Source organism: Microtus pennsylvanicus, chromosome 1 (genome assembly GCF_037038515.1).
Source record: "Microtus pennsylvanicus isolate mMicPen1 chromosome 1, mMicPen1.hap1, whole genome shotgun sequence".
Lineage (NCBI taxonomy): Eukaryota > Metazoa > Chordata > Mammalia > Rodentia > Cricetidae > Microtus > Microtus pennsylvanicus.
Window position 1 is genome coordinate 222,172,317 of NC_134579.1, and position 19,623 is coordinate 222,191,939.

Here is a 19,623-nt window from a genome sequence, read left to right on the forward strand (position 1 = left end):
CCTTCTAGGTCAAGATGATCTTAAAATACCACAGATTAAGTCTTACTCTGAAAATCTACCCATTAGGCAGGTCTCACATAACTCTACTCTTCTGTATAATTGGAATAAATTAACGAATCTAATGACACTTTCTAATGTTCTTTAACAGCACATTATAAGTATTTAGATATTTCTTATCCTAGCATTGGGAGTCAATTTGTGGTAATTTAAGTTAGATATTTGTCAAATTGTGCTAATTATGCTGTTGGTAAGAGAACTGATTGCATACATATTGAAAGTGAGCACAGAGAAATTTAATAATACAAGAGCATGAGATCATATGTATCTATCAATTTATTTTTTTAAATTTTAATTTACTATATTTTTAATGACTCTTTGCTTGTAGGCCTATGGGCCACATGAATGTCTTGTGTCTGTGGAGGTCAATAGATTATATCAGATTTATTGAAGTTAACATTACAGATGCTAGTGAGTCACCTTGTGAGTTCTCAGAATGGAACCTAGGTCATCTGGAAGAGCAGTCTGTGGTAATAACACTGATCCATAAATTCAGCTTCTTCAATCTTGTAATTTAAATGAATCATTGAATGAATCTAAAAGGCAAATGGAATACTAGGATAGGAAATATCTAAATACTTACCATGTGCTATTAAAGAACAACTATTTAGAAAGTCATTAGATTTGTTGATTTCTTCCAATTATACAAAAAAAGCTAATCAATAAGAGAGATTAATTTTATTTTGTCAGTTATTTTTGCTCATATTAATGTACGTTGAACAATCACCAAGACAGTTGGTGAAAGATCTAGTTTTTACATAAATACTAAAGAAGAAAATTTATACAAAACATACATATTTTATCAGTGAATAACATAACAGGAAAATCTGCCATGAAAATGGAAATAAGATAGTTTTAAAGTAAAAGGTTAGATAAGAACCTTCTAGTGGCCATGTTTATAATAAGCATCACAGTGAATGATTATACAAAGCAATATTATAAGAATTTTATATAATAAAAATTTGCTTCAAGAAAATTGACATTGGTAGATTTTTTTCATTTCTTATTTTAATGTGATTTCTTTTTGCTTTCTTTTTTCTTTGTTTTTCCTAATATCTATGGGTATGCATGCTTGCAGAGTTCAGATTTGATGCAAGGAATAATTAACAATTGCTTTTCTACTTAACTTGCTGACTTATGATGTCACAGAGAATCCCAGAACTCAATGAGATGGCTAGTCCAGACATTAGCTTAGTGTAGTCCCTGTCTGTCTTTAAATCGTGGAATCTTACTAGGGCTTCCCCAACCACTAGGCATTATCTTGCGTTTATGGAGTTGTGAACTCTGCTCTTCAAGGTAGCAAGCTCAAAACTGAAATTTGTAACCATATAACCATGGATTTAACTTCCTTTGTACTCAGTATAATAACCTGTGGAATTCACAAAGAAAGATATAAGACCTTCTTTTGAATAAGAGTTAAAGAAAATCTTCAAATAAAATCTGTGAATTTAAAAACTTCGTATTGATAAAAATGAACGAAAGGTAATTTACAAACACAAAAACAAAAAAGGTTGTACTAAATTCTCACTAATTAACTATTAACAATGGGCTACTTTACTGTACAACCCATAGCTCTGTTTGCAAGGTTTAAGTGGCCCTCTGCAAACTGAGAGTCACTCTGCATGCTGAGGGTCAGCTTTTAGATATCTCCCAGTCACTCATGACCAGCAACTGACGTGATCTAAGTTATCGTTTAAATGAAAGAATGTATGTGACTTTTTGGTTGTGCATTGTCTCATACTCTTCCCTGCTATGCAAAACTGGCCATATTAGGGGACTAGAGAGCTTTGGTAAACAACATCAGGAATGCCAGAGAGTAACAATGGGCTAAATACAAACATTAGTTTAACCGAAAAACCCTGTTAATACATATTGTTTTTTTTAAGTAATTTATATCTGAGTTTCATCTCAAGATTGTAAAAATTCTTTTGTTCATGTCTGATGTTTGCTTCATCAGACAAAGGAGAGTTTGGAAACTGTCCATGGCTACAGCTACAAAAGCCCGTCTCTACCTGTGGTCACAGCTGTAGCTCATAAGCTTTGTGTACCCCAAGGAGATTTTTTCTTTTTCTGGAGTAAAGTTTGCTTCTAGCTTAATAGAAAAACAAAGGAGAAGTGCAAAGATATGATTTCCCTACAGTGTTCCTGTATTTATAACATATGTATCTCAAAATCTTGTTGAAATATAGCTGAGTCTAGTAAAATAAATCTTATGTCATAGGCTTATTTTAACTACATACTTAGTGCTTTTTGAATGTTAAGAATTTTATGCTGTAGTTAAAAAGCAAAATTATCATAAATTATGCTTAAAAACACATAAATATATTCATTCATCTTATCCAGCCAATATAAGACATTTGTAGACTTGAAAAATAAATGCATCAAACATATGGAAATTGTTTTATCTACAGATGAAGAGCAAAGTAAACTAGAATATTCAAATATTACAATTAGAGAATTCATTCTCTTAGGATTTTCTGATGTTCCCTATCTCCATTGGATGCTTTTTGGTATATTTTTGCTCATGTATTTGACTACTCTTCTCTGCAATAGCATTATAATACTAATAACAAGAATTGACCCTGCTCTACAGACCCCTATGTATTTTTTTCTTAGCAACTTCTCTTTTGTGGAAATCTGCTACGTAACAGTCACGATCCCGAGGATGCTCATGGATCTTTGTACACAGAAAGGCACTATTACATTGTTTTCCTGTGCTTTACAACTCTGTCTTGTCATCATGTTTGGAGGAATGGAGTGCCTCCTACTTACAGTCATGGCCTATGACCGTTATGTGGCCATTTGTAATCCTCTGAACTATCCACTAATCATGAACAGTAAGATCGCTGTGCAGCTTGTGGCTGCTTGCTGGGTCAGTATCATTCCAGTTGTGACTGGGCAAACTTATCAAATTTTCTCTTTGCCTTATTGTAGATCTAACAAAATTAATCACTTTTTTTGTGACATTCCCCCTATACTTAAGCTTGCTTGTGGAGACACATTTGTGAATAATTTAGCAATCTATGTTGCTGCAGTGGCTTTTATCATGGTTCCATTTCTATTGATCATTGCCTCCTATAGCAAGATTATCTGCAACATTCTAAATCTGTCATCTGCTGGAGGAAGGTCTAAAGCCTTCTCTACCTGCTCATCACATCTTATAGTTGTGGTATTGTTTTATGGAACAGCTATTATAACATATGTAATACCAAAATCAAATCAATCAGAAAGCATGGGGAAGCTGCTGTCTCTTTTCTACACCGTTTTCATTCCACTGTTGAATCCAATCATATATACACTGAGAAATAAGGACATCATGGTAGCACTGAAAAAGTTACAAACTAAGTTATTGATATATGGGACCACATAAAATTACAAAAATTGATTTCTTATATGTTTCGCATGTATATGCAGCACAGCAGAATTGTTAAATTCATTTCTGAATATTCAACTATCATAATTAATATTGTGTTAGTACTCATGTCAAGTGATATTTGTTTGATGAAATTTGAAGTTCTGTAAACGGAAACTGTACTTTTATTTGCTGACCAACACGACCCGAATAATCAAACAGAAATTACATTAATTTCAACATTACTTGGCAAATGGCTCATCATGTCCCTGCATAGCTCTTATATCTTAAGGTACCCCTGAAACATGAAACTGTGCATTATTTCCTGTCTGCTCAAACAGATTCTCAAACAGATACACAAAAACTGTGTTAATTACAACTTTTCTTGGTTAATGGCTCAGGTGCATTTCTAGATAGCTCTCACATCTTAAATTAGTCAATTTCTATTAATTTGTGTATTGCTATGAAGTTGAGGCTTTGTTTTAAGACTCTGGTGTCTTCCTTTCCTAGCTACGTGGCATCTCCCTGACTCCTCCTGCTTGCCTCCTTTTTCATTGCTTGGATTTCCTGCCTTACTATATTCTGACACGCTGTAGGCCAAAACAGATTATTTCTTAACCAATGGTAATAAAACATATTCAGAGCATACAGAATGAGTCCCCACATCATAACCCATTTCTATTAATAAATGTATCATCACAAGGCTGTGGCTCACTGGTAAGGTTCTGGCGTCCTTGGCCTTCGTCAGCTACAGGGCATCTCCTTGATTCTGCCTACTTTCTGTATATATCTGTGTTCAGGTTTTCTGCCTGGCATTATTCTGCTAAGCTATTGGCCAAAACAGCTTTATTCATCCACCAATAAAAACAAAATATAAAAATAAGGATATCTCACTTCATATCACATTTTCTGTTTAATTAGAAATGAAAGCTTTAACTTCGACATAGTAAAATTACATATGCAAAACAGTGATTAAACAAGAATCAAAGTTACAATATTTAGGCCATTTACATTTGGCAAATTAAGTAAAACTCTATCATCTATCCTATTTTTGTGACTCTAAAGTTTTGTGTTTAATTTATCAAAACTAAGGAAAACAAAAATTATAACTATCTGGTATTCAACTCCATCAACGATCCCAGAAGTGTATAATATCACCTAAACAAGAAGTATATTGTAAGCAACTTTCAATGTTCTAGAACTGACACAGACATCTCACTGCCTGGACAGTCACCCAAAGTTCTTTTCTAATTTTGGGGCATCCGTCTTTAGTCTATAGGCCCATAATATCTAACAAACTTTTCAGTGAAACAGGAAACTTGAAGATTTGTTCTGCCTTGTACTGGAAAAGTTCATCACTTGCTTTCTTCTGTGTTTAGCAGAGTGTCTGACATTTTCTTCTGTGAAGCAGGAACTCTGAAGGACCATCACATTTTTTGGAAAGTTCAGCAGTCACTTTTCTATGGGTTCTATACGCCTAGTCTATGCAGCATACTGTCATACAGTCTAGGCAAGAACAGCTTCTTGCCCAAAGGGCTAGACTTGTTACCTTGAAGACAAATTCCATAATAAGTTTCTTCGATGTCCATCCACTTCTCTGAAATAATTGGTGCAGACAGAAGAAGAAATGTCTCACTGTTGAAAAAAAAAGTCTAAGTTCTTAAAATATTTTAAATGCTGTATTCTTTAGGTCTTTGATATGTTTGAAGAATTTCTATCCATTTTAAATATATCTCTATACATCTAGAAACCCTAACTAACATGACTGAGCATTTGATTGTTATAGGTGACTATTAATTTATAATTTTAATTATATATTACATTTTTAATGCGTTATAATAAACATAATACTTTAAACAAGCGTAGGTATTTGTATCAATAGACCAACATCCATACTAATGTAAACTGTTTATCTCTAAATAATATCCCCCTTCTTTGGCCACAATCTCAGATACTCCATTTCATATTCAAATATTTTTTCAACTGCAAGAAGTCAATTTCCTGCTGCCCTGTCCCCTCTGACAGGTCCCTCCCCTCTTCCTAATGTTGGCGGTGACCCTCAAGGTACAGAGACAGGGCATGCAATGGGGTGAAGGATTGCCTGAATCCCACTTCCCCCAACTTGAGCACCCTTCCACCCTTGTGTGTGTACACCGCTCTCCCAACTTTTATCACTCACACTGGCCAGTCATGCTCTCCCTGAACTCCATGGGTGGGTTCTAGGCCGGGCTCCCCTAATGGTTCTGCTGCCACCATCCTGTGTCCACTCACACTGAGGCCATGGCTCCACGAGTGAACACAAGGCTCTCAGCACCAAGGCAGTGCGCCATCGCCACCCTGGGATTGTGAGGGCTCAGGCAGCTGGGTGCTTTGTGCAAATCTGCAAGCAGCCTTTAGCTGCAGCACCCCACCGCATGCCCAGGCCCCTGCCACCTCCCAAGGAGTGTTCCTCAGTCCTGGGCGCTGTGCAGCCCCCTCTACCAACTTGGGGCTCCCAGTCAAATGGTCAGGAGGTCAGGCGGTGGGCACTCAGCGTCCACCGTTCCCCAAAGGCTTTGCCTGCTTCCAGGTTCTGGTACCACCGAGGCGGTCCGCCCTGCAGGGTCAGCCCGTTTCAGCTGTTCTGCTCTTGCTGCCTTTCTGCTAAAAAGGCATGCTGCTATCTTTCCCTTTGCCCCATGTTTAAGCTCTGTCCAGGTAGTGAATAAGAGAAAGTGAAAGAAATCATCTGTACCATAGCCTTAGTTCACTAGAAACATGAGTAAAGACAAACACAAACATCACAAAAGACCGAGGGAACAGGTAGAGAGTTTGCTCCAGTAAGACAAGAGAAAAAATTAAAAAACAGCGACAGATTGGCATTCTCAAGTGGGGAGAAACTCTGCTGGCTCAACTCAATTATGCCCAGATTTGAGGCGCTCTCTCATCCTCGATCAAATATAAACCTTGAGGGATTCCTCCATAGGGTGCTGGGACTCGAACCCACATTCTCCCTCCACAGGGAGGTGAGGTTCAAACCCATGGTCTCCCTCCAAAAGGAGATGAAACTTGAAACCATTATCTCCCTCCACGGGGTCCATAATGTCTTTTGGATCATCTGTGGTCTCAGCAACCCCCAACACCTTCGCTGGCTGGCTCAGCAGCCCAATTGGGACTGTAACCAACTTTGCATCTGACTGTAACCACTTTACATATTTTGTGTGCTTCAGGAAATGAAAGGACCAACATGAGCCCAAAAACCAGGCAAAGACAAACAAAGAAAGTTACCTTCCGGCTGTGGTCAGGCAGCCTTGGGATATCCAGGATGAGCTCTCAAAGGCTATACCATGACACAGGACACCCAAACAAGACCACCACAGAACCAGTGTCCTATGCACTGGTTTTTTGATTACAAGTTAACTAACTTAGAATATAATCCAACACTGACACAGCGGGTGTGGGAGAACGTCTCTCAGGGCTTCAGGGTAAGGGCTTTTAAAGGGGAAAAGAGCAAATAGGGTGGCAAAAGCCTTGGCATTTTGGAGTTTTGTAAAAGTATGCAATTTCTTAATTATTTGGTTGGGGTATAGGGAAATTTCAAACAGTGACTGTCAGCAGACAAGAATTTTAAAACAGCAGTTAATCAGATACCCACAAGGACATTTGAATCAAGCAGTTGTTGTTTAGATACCCTGTTGGGTCACTGACCAGGAATGGCACAGTTTCTTGGAAATGTTTATGACTTTACTGGACTACATTCACCCCCCTAGTTATGTTCTGTCTAAAATGGAATTTCTCAAAATGGAATTTGTTCTGCCAACTAGAAAATTAGGTTTGAGTTTTCACACATATATATGTACTTGGGAGTGGCTAGTACAAATCTGGTGAGCTCCTTATTGGAGAAAGTTAGTTAAGAAAGGAATTAAATCATCAGGAATTTCTAGAGAGGATGGTTAGTGTGCTATACTACACTTTTAGGTGATAGATAAAAGCTAAAATGCTTATTTTCAGTAAAATTATGAGTAGGACATGAATTGTATTTTAAATCATTGTGTACTTTTTTTCTTCTTTGAGCATGAACAGAATCAGGTAACCAAGTAACCTGTATAAACAGTCAGGTGGAAGCCATGACTCTTAATAAAATTAGCACAGACACCAGATGCTGCAGTTTCTATGTGCCTAGTCTGGAGTGAGACTTACTGCTCTAAGTGAAGAAGAAACCAATGCTCTAAATTATCGGTTCCAGACTCTGCTGTTCTCAGCCGCTCTGACTGTGGGTGCTGTGGGTCTTTCTCTGGGTTGCAGTTAATTCTTTCCTCTGTCGTCCTTGAGGGTAAAATACAAGCCCTAAATTTCCCGAATTAAAGCACCCATAGGCTGAGGTGAAAGTAAGTGCAAAGAGTACAACCTGGGATTAAACCAGAGCAGCAGCTTGGGCAGGTATGATTGTATGTCCTTGAGTATCTGTGAAAGTTTAAGTGGGATGCACCATGCCTGGACCCAAATGCCTGCTGATGAAGATAACTGCAGGAAGGCAGAACTCTGCGATTATCCAGGAGAGAAGAAGAAGGCCTGGCAGTAGAAACTGTTTCCACAAATAGTTCTGAACTGTGAACATTCGTTTTCAAATATGTAACAAAAAGAGAGTTCAGCTACACTGAAAAAATTTACAGCAAAGGACAGCCACCTATTTACAAAGCAGTAATTCCAAAAAGCTTTGTTTTTTGGTTTAGCCTTTACCCGAACCCTGGGTTCAGATAAATCACTCATAAAAGCAATTACTGAGCAATTACTTTATAAAATTGTGGCTTGTAGCAGGATACCGGAGGACTAGAAATAAATCACAAATTTTCTGAAGGTGTTAGTAAAGATGCAATAGAATCCAAGGATAATAACTCCATGGTCTACCTAAGATTAGTTGATCAGTCATAAAATATTCAAGAAGTGGAAGAGACTGAAAATCAGAAAAGAAAGGAAAAAAACTGGGGACCTCAGCTTGGGAACCTGGGAGCCCCTCTAGGGTCAAGTCTCTTGCCCACCCTAAAGTGGGTCCCTTAACTAAGAATTGTGCTTCCTTGCTCCCCTATCCAACCTTCCTTTATCCCAATCATCCTTTTCCCCAAGTTCCCCCCTTTCTCCCCTTCTCCCTTTTCTCTCCCCATCTCCCCTTACCCCCATCCCACCCCACCCACAAGATCCCAATTTTCTCCCCGGCAATTTTGTCTACTTCCCATAGCCAAGAGGATAACTATATGTTTTTCCTTGGGTTCACCTTCTTACTTAGCTTCTTTAGGTTCACCTATTGTAGACTCCGTGACCCCTATTTATGGCTAGAAACCAATTATGAGTGAGTGCATCCCATGTTCATCTTTTTGGGTCTGGGATACCTCACTCAGGATAGTGTTTTCTATTTCCATCCATTTGCATCCAAAATCGAGAAGTCATTGTTTTACCGCAGCGTACTACTCTAGTGTGTATATATTCCATACTTTCTTCATCCATTCTTCCATTGAAGGGCATCTAGGTTGTTTCCAGGTTCTGGCTATTACAAATAATACTGCTATGAACATAGTTGAACAAATGCTTTTGTCATATGATAGAGCATCTCTTGGGTAGTTCCTTGGGCAGCTGAGGATAGGGAACCTGAAATGACCCTATCCAAGAGTAATACTGACAAATATCTTGCATATCATCATAGAACCTTCATCTGGTGATGGATGGAGATAGAGACAGAGACCCACACTGGAGCACTGGACTGAGCTCCCAAGGTCCCAATGAGGGGCAGAAGGAGGGAGAACATGAGCAAGGAAGTCGGGACCACGAGGGGTGCACCCACCCACTGAGACAGTGGAGCTGATCTACTGGGAGCTCACCAAGGCCAGCTGGACTGTTACCGAAAAAGCATGGGATAAAACTGGACTCTCTGAACATGGCGAACAATGAGGGCTGATGAGACGCCAAGGACAATGGCACGGGGTTTTGATCCTACTTAATGTGCTGGCTTGGTGGGAGCCTAGCCAGTTTGGATGTTCACCTTCCTAGATATGGACGGTGGGGGGAGGACCTAGGACTTACCACAGGGCAGGGAACCCTGACTGCTCTTTGGACTGGAGAGGGAGGGGGAGAGGAGTGGGGGGAGGAGGAGAAGAGTGGGAGGAGGGGAAGAAGAGTGGGAGGAGGGGGAGGGAAATGGGAGGCTGGGAGGAGGTGGAAATTTGTTTTTTTTTCTCCTTTTATCAATAAAAAAAAGAAAGAAAGAAAAGAAAGGAAAAAAACACTAATAAAAGAATCCAGGCTTTGGCAGCATAGATTTTTGCATAAAACTTCTTTTTTTTTAACTTAAAACAATCTTTTCCCATTTTATGTAACTATTCCATTTCCCATTTTCTTTCTTCCCCCTTTCCCACACCTTCTCCTTTCCAGGCCCCTATATACTATTCAGAGAGGGTAAGCTTTCTCATGGGGAGTCTATAGAGTATGGTGTATCAATTGGAGGCAGGACCAAGGCCCTCCCCCCATATCTACATTGATGAATACATTCCTCCAAAGAGAATGAGTTTCAAAATGCCAGTTCAAGCACTAGGGTTGCATCCTGGTCCCACTGCCAATGATCCCACAGACTTCCTCTGCTACACAATTTTCATTCTCATTCATTGGGCCTAGTTTGGTCCTATGTAGCTTCCCCTACTGTTGTGAACTCCCACTACCTCAGGTCAGGTGGTTCTGAGGGTATTCCCATCATGGTCTTGACCCCTTGGCTCTTATTAATACTCCTCTATTTCTTCAACTGTTTTCTGGGAGCTTGACCCAGTGCTTAGTTGTGAATCTCTGCATCTGCTTACAATCATTTGATTGAATTTTTTTTATTATAGTGAAGGTAGATTTCAATTTGATTACTTTGGAAGGCTAGTTCAGAACTCCTAAGAGAGACATACGTGCGTTACCCTGAGAAGGGGAAATAGACAAGACCTTCTGAGAATATCAAGAGTGTAAATGGGGAGAAGAGAGGGCAGAAGGGGAAGGAGAATGAGGGAAGAGATTGGGGAGGAGAACATGAGGGAACTACATGTCCAAGATGAAGGAAGGACAGGGAAAAGAGCAAGCAAAGAGTTATCTTAATTGAGGGAGTGATTATGGGGCTAGCAAGAAAATTGGAACTAGGGAAATCTGCAGGAATCAACAAGGATGACTCCAGTTAAGACCCTAAACAACAGTAGAGAGGGTACCTGAAATGCAAAAGACTTCTTGATGAGCAAAAGAATTAACTTAAAAGCAAGAGACTGCTTAAAAATTATATGTTGCATAATTCACATGGAGTTTCCAGGGGCCACACAAATCATGCCCCTAGGAATTATACTGTCAGGTAACGCATGGCCACAAAACTCTCCTAGAATTCAGAGAGGAAATTGTTCCTTGAGCAGCTGAGGAGAGGGCACCTGAACTGGCCCTACACTATAACCACACTGATGAATATCTTGCATATCACCATAGAACCTTCATTTGGCGATGGATGGAGATAGAGACAGAGACCCACATTGGAGCACTGGACTGAGCTCCCAAGGTCCCAATGAGGAGCAGAAAAACAGAGAACATGAGCAAGGAAGTCAGGACCGCGAGGGGTGCACGCACTCACTGTGACAGTGGAGCTGATCTAATGGGAAATCACCAAGGGCAGCTAAACTGGGATTGATGGAGCATGTGATCAAACCGGACTCTCTGAACGTGGTTGTCAGTGAGTGCTGACTGAGAAGCCAAGGACAATGGCACTGGATTTTGATTCTACTGCATGTACTGGCTTTGTGGGAACCTAGTCTGTTTGGATCCTCACCTTCCTAGAACTGGATGGAGGGGGGACGTCCTTGGACTTACCACAGGGCAGCGAACCCTGACTGCTCTTTGGACTGGAGAGGGAGGGGGAGGGGAAATGGGGTTAAGGGGAGGGAAATGGAAGGAGAGGAGGAGGTGAAAATTTGTAATAATAATAATAATAAAATAAAATAAATAAAAATAAAAAACCAAACAATAATCCAACTGTTTTAATTGTCAAATTGTTGATAAGCTGAGTACTTTAGGGAGCACAGAAAAAGATTTCAACCGGTAGATCAGTTCCACGATCATGTGTGGGAGGAGGGGGAGGGAAGTGGGAAACGGGGAGGAGGTGGAAATTTTTTTTTTCAACAACAACAACAACAACAACAAAAAAGATTTCAACCGGGAAGAACACATCAACCAGATGTCCAGCAACAAGTTGACAGTCATGAAAGCATATGTTCATGGAACATCTTATAGAATCAACAGACCATGCTGAGAATATATGTTATATATAAATACATATATGAATGTGATGCCAATTATTATAAAAAGAGGTCATAAATTTGAAGGGAACAAATGTGACATATATGGTGGTATTTGGAGGAAGAGGTGGGAAGAAAAAAATTAGAATTTCAAAATAAATGTTTATAAAATGATCATATTTGTAAATTATGTATAAATTTTAAGTCTGTTAAAGTGATATTTGCATTTTACTGAAGAAAATAATTACTATGATCATGAAATTGATATTCATGATCTAATGTCTGATTAAGTGCTTCTTACCCTAAAAGAAACTATATCATCTGCTCCACAATAAATTACCTACCAAAACTTCCAGAAGAAAATAGAATGGACATAAAGGAATTTGTTTTGGAATTTTCTGATATTTCTCAGGTCCAGTGATTTCTTTGCAGACTGTTTATTTTCAAATATTACACCATACTATTGGGCAACAGTACCACTGTGCTAATCACAGCAATACTCCTTACCATAGCTACTTTTTTTAAGAGATATGTTATATATTAATTACTCTTCCTAGTATGGTCTTCAACCTTGAGACTTAGAGAAGAATCATCTCTTTCATTGGCTGCGCTGCACAAATGTACTTCACTCTTATTCTGTGGCCCACAGAGTGCTTTCCCCTGACTGTGAAAATATATGACCATTATGTAGGCATTTGCAGTCTTCTCTACTATTCTGTAGTCAGAAGTCACACTCTGTGTATGTACTCTTAGCTTGTGGTTGGATCTTGGATCAGGGAAATTCCAATAAAGGTAGGGCCAGCATCACAAACTTTATATTATTTTGTTGGTGTGGGAAGTCCTTCATATATGTATTGCTTTTGTTGCTTAATGAATAAAGATTCTGCCTTAGCCTGTGATAGGGCAGAGTAGAACGAGGTGGGAAAACTAAACTGAATGATGGAAGAAAGAAAGCAGAGTAAAAGAGAAGCCATGTGGCCACCAGAGGTGAAATACGCAAGCTGCCAGTTTGAAACTTGCCAGTAGACCTTGAGCTTCATAGTAAAATATAAAATATAAAATAATGGAAAGGAAACAGGTTAATTCTAGATGTAAGAACTACCTAGTAATGAGCTTAAGCTATTAGCCAAAAAGTATTGCAAATAATATAGTTTCTGTGTGAATATTTCAGAGTCTGGCTGGTTGAAAAAATGAACAAGTAGCCTCATTACAACATTGTATGGTTCCTAATGCATCAACCATTTCTGTGATTCTCTTGCTAATTTACCCTGCTAGTGATGACATATTCATGAACGAGGTTGTAGTTTTCCTAGATGCAGTATTATTTTGCTTGGTTTAGTTTATGTTACTACTTATATCCTATTACAAAATTCTGACAGAGTTATTATCTAAATGATTCACTAGAACATTATTATACTTTTAACTATACTTTTACGTGCCTATAATAAAATTACAAGAATTATTTATTTTACAAAGATAGCTATTCAAAATTAAACTGTACCTGTAATGTTGAAACTGATTTGCCTGTAGATATATGTATGAAAAATTTGTCACAAATTTCAATTCATTCTATGTCACATTTTATCTAATTCTGTATAATATTTGTTATCAAAACATAACTTCTGATATGATAAATTGTCTAAGATAGAAAGTCATACTTTGTTATATAATTTATTGGAAATAGTATCATTTACTTTCATGAATTAGTGACAGGAGTATTTGAAATGACACTTTGCAGACTGACAATGAACCTGAAATAAAATAATAAATGCTCATATTCTTTTACATATTAGAGATTTGTCTAAATATGACTTACTAAATGAATCACTTACCATAAAAAGTCCTAGGCTTTGTCCATTAATTTATATCATGGGTTTAAAACCTTAACCATGACTTTGCACATCCAGGAAATTTGCTCATCATGTAGTGATTTCAAACCCCTAACTGTACTCACTTTGGTGCATATAGTTATTTTTCTGCTTTTTATTAAGTATAGTAGACAGAGTCATATTTTATGTATGTATACAAGTAACCCATATTGTGGGAAATCATGGTTATGTAAATAAATAATACTGAAATATAGCCATCCATTTTAACAATCAATAGAATAATTCTATAAACAGAGATAAATACTTTTCCAGTGAATGATGACAAAGCATGAAACACCTCAGATATATTTCTTGAGTCTAAGCAAAATATGGTAAATTAGTAAATGTGAACACAGGATTTACTTTTCTTATTTAAATATGTCTTTTGTACATATATGTGTGTGTATGTGTTTGTGTGTGTCTGTGTATGTGTATGCAACTAAGTGACTACATAGTTTTAAGAAGGAGCTAAAAGATTGAGAAACTAGATAAGTGGCAAAATTCTTCCGTTATATGCATCTGTCATTGAGATCTATTCAAAATACTTCAAAAAGAGGAAAATAATTCTAATTAGTATGGTTACCACTTTATTATGTTTCTGCTGTCAGAACTTGCATTTCTTAATAACCGCACACAAAACATAAAAGTTAAGTGTATATAGGATCGATAGCCCAAGGCTATCATTCCCCTCATTTATTCATTTCATTATTACTTTAAACTCCCTGAGTAGCAAGAATTTTGTTTCATTCAGTTAAAAAGTAACATGGGAAAGGAATTTTTCCCTAGAGTAGTGAGGATCTCCCACTGAAATTTTAGTGTGTCTTCCTCCAATAGAATATATACTAGAAGATGCCCAGTCTAACACTAAACAAATTCTTAAACACAGTTCAACTAATTTCTTCATCAGTTCTGAAATTTATCAATCAATAAACGTAAGAATGCTATATGTTTAATTCCAAAATGATACTCTTGAACTACTTTTGACAAATGTCAAATTTACTTGTGCTTTTATTTTTTTTAATATCATCATTCTAGTAGAATCACACAAAATAATGAAAAGAATTCAAGGACTTATCATTACTTCAGATGGACTTTTTGCTATTTAATATTTGACACTAATTACATAAATGAAAATACATTTTGTAAAAGGAGGATGAGGAAAATTGTTATGATTGATATTGTTATCTTATGTGCTAATATGTATCACATCATTTTATTTTTGGACAAATATGTTTAAATATATCTGTATTAAATCTGGATTTCCAACTGCATAGCAGATGATCAAAATGTTGATGAATATGATTGAAGTTTCTTGGTAACCTACTCTTACCCAAAATGTTCCTAACTGTTCATGATGAATTAATCTAGAAAAATTAACATATTTCCTTTGGGTTTTAAAGAGGTGAACTTTTTTATTTCCCATCTTCAATTTTATTCATACACTTTTTCATAAAATTAAGAGTTAGGTGTACTCTAATTGATTTTAAGTGTTCCTGTTAATATCACAGCAATAGGAACATTAGCAGAAATCAGTGTTTCAAAAAGATGCAAGTTAAATTAAGGTAAGGTTACGGTACATGAATCCAATATGCCCAAACCTACCTGAGATGCCTACTGATTTTCTCCTTCCTACTGTAATTTCTCACTTCTAATGGTATCCAAAAATATTTTCAAATTGTTAGAAACATAATAGCAGACATGTTACAGTACATTTGAAGACATTTATGCAAGGTTTATACTAAGGAAATAGGTCAGGTTAGAGTGTTGTTTGACATGCATGAATCCCTGTGTTAGAACAGAACAACAAACAAATAAAAAATATGAGAATTTAAGAACATCTTGAATCATACAATTGCATTAACTTTTTCTTTTTTGTAGTTTTAAATGTTAAAACTCATAAAGGTGAGTAAAATTACTTGTTCTTTTAAGGTGTAAAAGTGAGACTTCCTCACCTAAAACCAAGCGAAATATCAGAGAAATTTAATAAAGCAAGAAATAAAATTCTAGAGATGTCGAGGAAGTGGGTTTGTTCATCCGGCTATTTTTTCTTTTGAATATCTTCACAACTTTGTTGAGTCCAACGTAGAGATGTGTTCTATTACTTAAAAGAGCAATGAGAGGCGAAAACTGTAAGAAGGGGCACACTGTGGGAAGAACAAGGTGATATTTTATATGTGGCATTGTCTGATGGAAGCAGTTTTTGAGGAAAATGTTTGTCTGAACAAACTCAGAAATCACAATACTTTCTAGTCCTTAACGAAATGGATGAAATTTTTTTAACATTGTATTCTACAATCAGGTATATGTTCAATTAGGTGGTTGAATAAATCTTCACGTGAATTTTATTATTTAGTGTAGAAAAATGGAAACTTCTGTGTTGTACGTTTGTGAATGTAAGTCACACCTTCAAGGTGTGAGTACTTTCTACTTGTTTCTGTTCTTTAAATTTTCAGTAAATTCATTCTTATCTTTTAATAATTGCTTTTAGTTAATATTCAATATGAAATTGTAGAATATTAAATAAATTATAATTTTACATTCCTATACTCAGAAAATTATTAGGTTAGTTTTTCATATTTAACACAAGCTTTCTAGCTTATACATATGCTTTAGAACTGACATCTTGGAAAACCACACATATGTAAGTCTTTGAATATAACTGGTGGTCTGCCTTCTATTTGCTGTGAATTTCACCTTTCTTTTTGAGTTAATAATGATTCATTTAGAAATTACTCAACGAATCTTTAAAATGTATGTTGTGAGCTATTTCTGTAAGAGTAGATGAAATAAGAGCTATTCCAATGAAATAATCTACTGAATATATGACTGAATATAAATTATGGAATATATATAAATATGGAATATCATGTATATATGATACCAGATGAAATTATAATATTTGCCTGGTGACAAAAATGAGATGATTATGATAAATAAGAACTTAATAATAAGTGCGTGAGTGAACCCTTGGACTAATACAATGCAGAAGACAGAATGAAACGAAGGAGAGCAAAATATTAAGGTCAATAGTGAAGATTTCAAAGATTTGGGAACAGCTCAAAGAAAAGTGAAGTAGATAACCTTTCTGCAACATCTCTACTTTCAGAGTGTAGAAGTGCACACCCTTCTTAGCTCTCTCTTTGGCCATCAATGTCAGTGACAATTTTTCTACCTCCTGAATTAATCTATACAAGAAGATATACAAGAAGATCCTGAAAATTAGATTATCCACCTTAAATTTTCTTAAAATCTGAATTAAAGTGTTGAATGTCAATCTTAATGGACTTTAAAATTAAAGATAAGCATAGCATTACATATTAGTAGCACCTCACTATGCATGGTAGTTTGTTAATAATTATTTAACAATGAAAGGTTTTGTGCCAGAATAAAGAAGTTAAGAATGTTTGAGAAAATCAGTTTTAGATAATAAATATATTCTTGCCTAAGTTCTTTTAAAAATCTTTAAAGAATATTTAGAGCAGCTGAGGTTCACACAAGATAAAATCCCAGCACTTAGAGGCAGAAGAGAACATGAATTCCCACTCCTAACCTAAAAACTATTTGCAATTGATACCTGCTGGGAAATGGAAAACATGTGTTCTCTAATAAAGTGTCTCTGGGTGTACAAACAACACATCTTGCTCAGGAGGACTTGGAAGAGACAGCATAAACTTTGTGTTGTTTTTTTTTTTAGTTTTAGTTTTGATGGTCTTTTGTTTTTCTTGAAAATTATTGTCTTTTTTTGTTTGGTTGGTTTGATTTTCATTGTTTGGAGAGAAAGAGTAACAGAGAGAAAGAACAAAGAGTTGGAGAGTAGGGATGTGGAAAGGATCTGGAGGGTGTGGACAAAATGAAAAACATAATAAAACATATGTAAAACAATAATTTAAAATGTCAAAATGAATCTTTATTAAACTGTAAAACATTAAGTGTGAAAATTACACATATAGAATAAAATATTAGGCAAGAAGAAAAATACAAATGGAAGGAATAGAATTGTTGCATAAAGGAGGATCAATTTGGAGTTCTGCTACTGAGTAATAATGACATATCTTATTATTATTAACTAGAACATACATTGACATCCTGCCAGGATATTAAAAAGGAAAAGAAATATTCTAATGAGCACATTTAAGAGTTTGAGTATTACACTATTTTCATTGTACAGAACTCTGTGAATTTGAGGCCAGACTGGTCTCGAAGAGCTATTTTAAGATAGGCTCCAAAGAAACACAGAGAAACCCTGTCTCAAAAATAAAAAAACAAAGTAGACAATCACGAGGAAATCATTTCACTTTTACTTGAATTATCCCCGCAGATGGAAGACACAGACAACAAGCCAGAGGATAATTCCACTACAGTGACACAGTTTCTCTTTCTGGGATTTTCTGAGCTTCCCAACCTACAAGGATTTCTGTTTTGGATGTTCTCCATAATGTACATGATTATCATAATAGGAAATAGCTTAATAATTGTCATAGCCAGAATTGATCCTGCACTACAAAAGCCCATGTACTTTTTTCTGGCCAATTTTTCATTTCTGGAAATCTGTTATGTATCTGTCACTCTTCCTAGGATTCTGTACAATCTTTGGACTCAAGATAGAAGAATTTGTCTTCTGGCCTGTGCCGTCCAAATGTTTTTCTTCACAATTCTGGCAGCTACTGAGTGTTTCCTACTGGCTGTGATGTCCTATGACCGCTATGTGGCCATCTGCAACCCTCTGCACTATCCGCTGGTCATGAACCCAACAAAGTGTACTCAGATGGCCATTGGCTCTTGGCTTGGTGGCATCCCAATTCAGATAGGACAAACTTGTGGAATATTCTCTCAACGTTTCTGTTATTCTAATAGAATAGACCACTTCTTTTGTGATATTCCACCAGTTCTCAAGCTGGCCTGTGGGGATACTTCAATGTGTAAGACGGCTGTCTATGTAGTGTTTATGATGTTTGTTGCCTTCCCTTTTATGATGATACTTGGATCTTATAGCAAAATCATTGCCACCATTGTGAAGTTGCCAACAGCCACAGGACAAGCAAAAGCCTTCTCCACGTGTTCTTCCCATTTGGTGGTAGTTGTTTTGTTTTTTGGATCAGGAACCATTAACTACTTTAGGCCAAAATCCACTAATTCTGCAGGAACTGATGAATTACTCTCTCTCGTCTACACAACTGTGACTCCCATGTTCAACCCCCTGATATACAGCCTTAGGAACAAGGATGTGATTGCAGCTCTGAGAAGAGTTTTACTTAAAATGAAGAGCCACAGAGTTATATACAAGTGAATGAACAGCTTCCTCAACACTTATCAAAAATATTCCAAGTGTTTAGATTCCTTTTACATGTCCACTGTTATACTATATAAACACTGTTTATGTTATAATGTGATCTACTTTTTAAATTTTATGTATTTTATTAAAATATAATTACATCATTTTCCATTTCCTGCCCCTCTTTCTAAACTCTCCCATGCGCCTTCCTCCTGTCCATTCCATGTTACCTATACCATCTCCTTTCCAAAATGATGAACTCTTTTTCTTTGATTATTATTGGTATGTGATTAGATAGCTGATTATAGATATATAGATATTTAAATGATAGATGATTATAAGTCGATAAATATAAAGATAGATAAATATATAAATGACAGATAGATGATAGATAGTTATATAGATATAAACAAATACATTAAGACAACTTTTTCAGTTTTTCTGTATTGTTTGTGTATATATGATTTCAGGGCAGATAGAGTCATCAAGTATCATTTCTTTATTGCAAATGAAGGCTATTGTTGGAGGAGGATGCTTGTTGGTTCTCCACCACTTAGCCCTAAAATATTCACACAGAAACACATAGACAGAAGAACCTTCCACACCAGGCTATTAAAGAAAACCACAACTGAATATAACGTCAAAAACAATGGGTTATGAAAAGTCCAGCACCAAATTATACATCCTCAGTTCATCTCCTGCATATAAGACTCAGGAAATGTGGCAAAAGAGTAGAAGGGGATTATAAAAGTCAGAATACAAGGATTCCAGCTGTGATACCAGAAACGGTAGCTTAAGTGA

At 36.6% G+C, this 19,623-nt stretch overlaps 2 protein-coding genes across 2 annotated transcripts; both read left to right on the plus strand.

Annotated features, from left to right (window-relative positions):
• The first annotated feature begins 2,446 nt into the window (after window positions 1-2,446).
• LOC142842688 (olfactory receptor 10AG1-like) lies at window positions 2,447-3,427 on the plus strand. The gene has a single exon (XM_075959381.1). It carries the CDS (start codon window positions 2,447-2,449, stop codon window positions 3,425-3,427), a length of 981 nt encoding a protein of 326 aa, XP_075815496.1.
• Window positions 3,428-17,853: 14,426 nt separating this feature from the next.
• LOC142834161 (olfactory receptor 10AG1-like) lies at window positions 17,854-18,837 on the plus strand. Its single transcript, XM_075946383.1, has one exon. It carries the CDS (start codon window positions 17,869-17,871, stop codon window positions 18,835-18,837), a length of 969 nt encoding a protein of 322 aa, XP_075802498.1. The 5' UTR covers window positions 17,854-17,868.
• Window positions 18,838-19,623: the final 786 nt, after the last annotated feature.

Excerpts from the sequence above, each read along its gene's own strand:
- LOC142842688 (XM_075959381.1), top strand. The coding sequence starts at position 2,447 with ATGGAAATTGTTTTATCTACAGATGAAGAGCAAAGTAAACTAGAATAT.
- LOC142834161 (XM_075946383.1), top strand. The coding sequence starts at position 17,869 with ATGGAAGACACAGACAACAAGCCAGAGGATAATTCCACTACAGTGACA.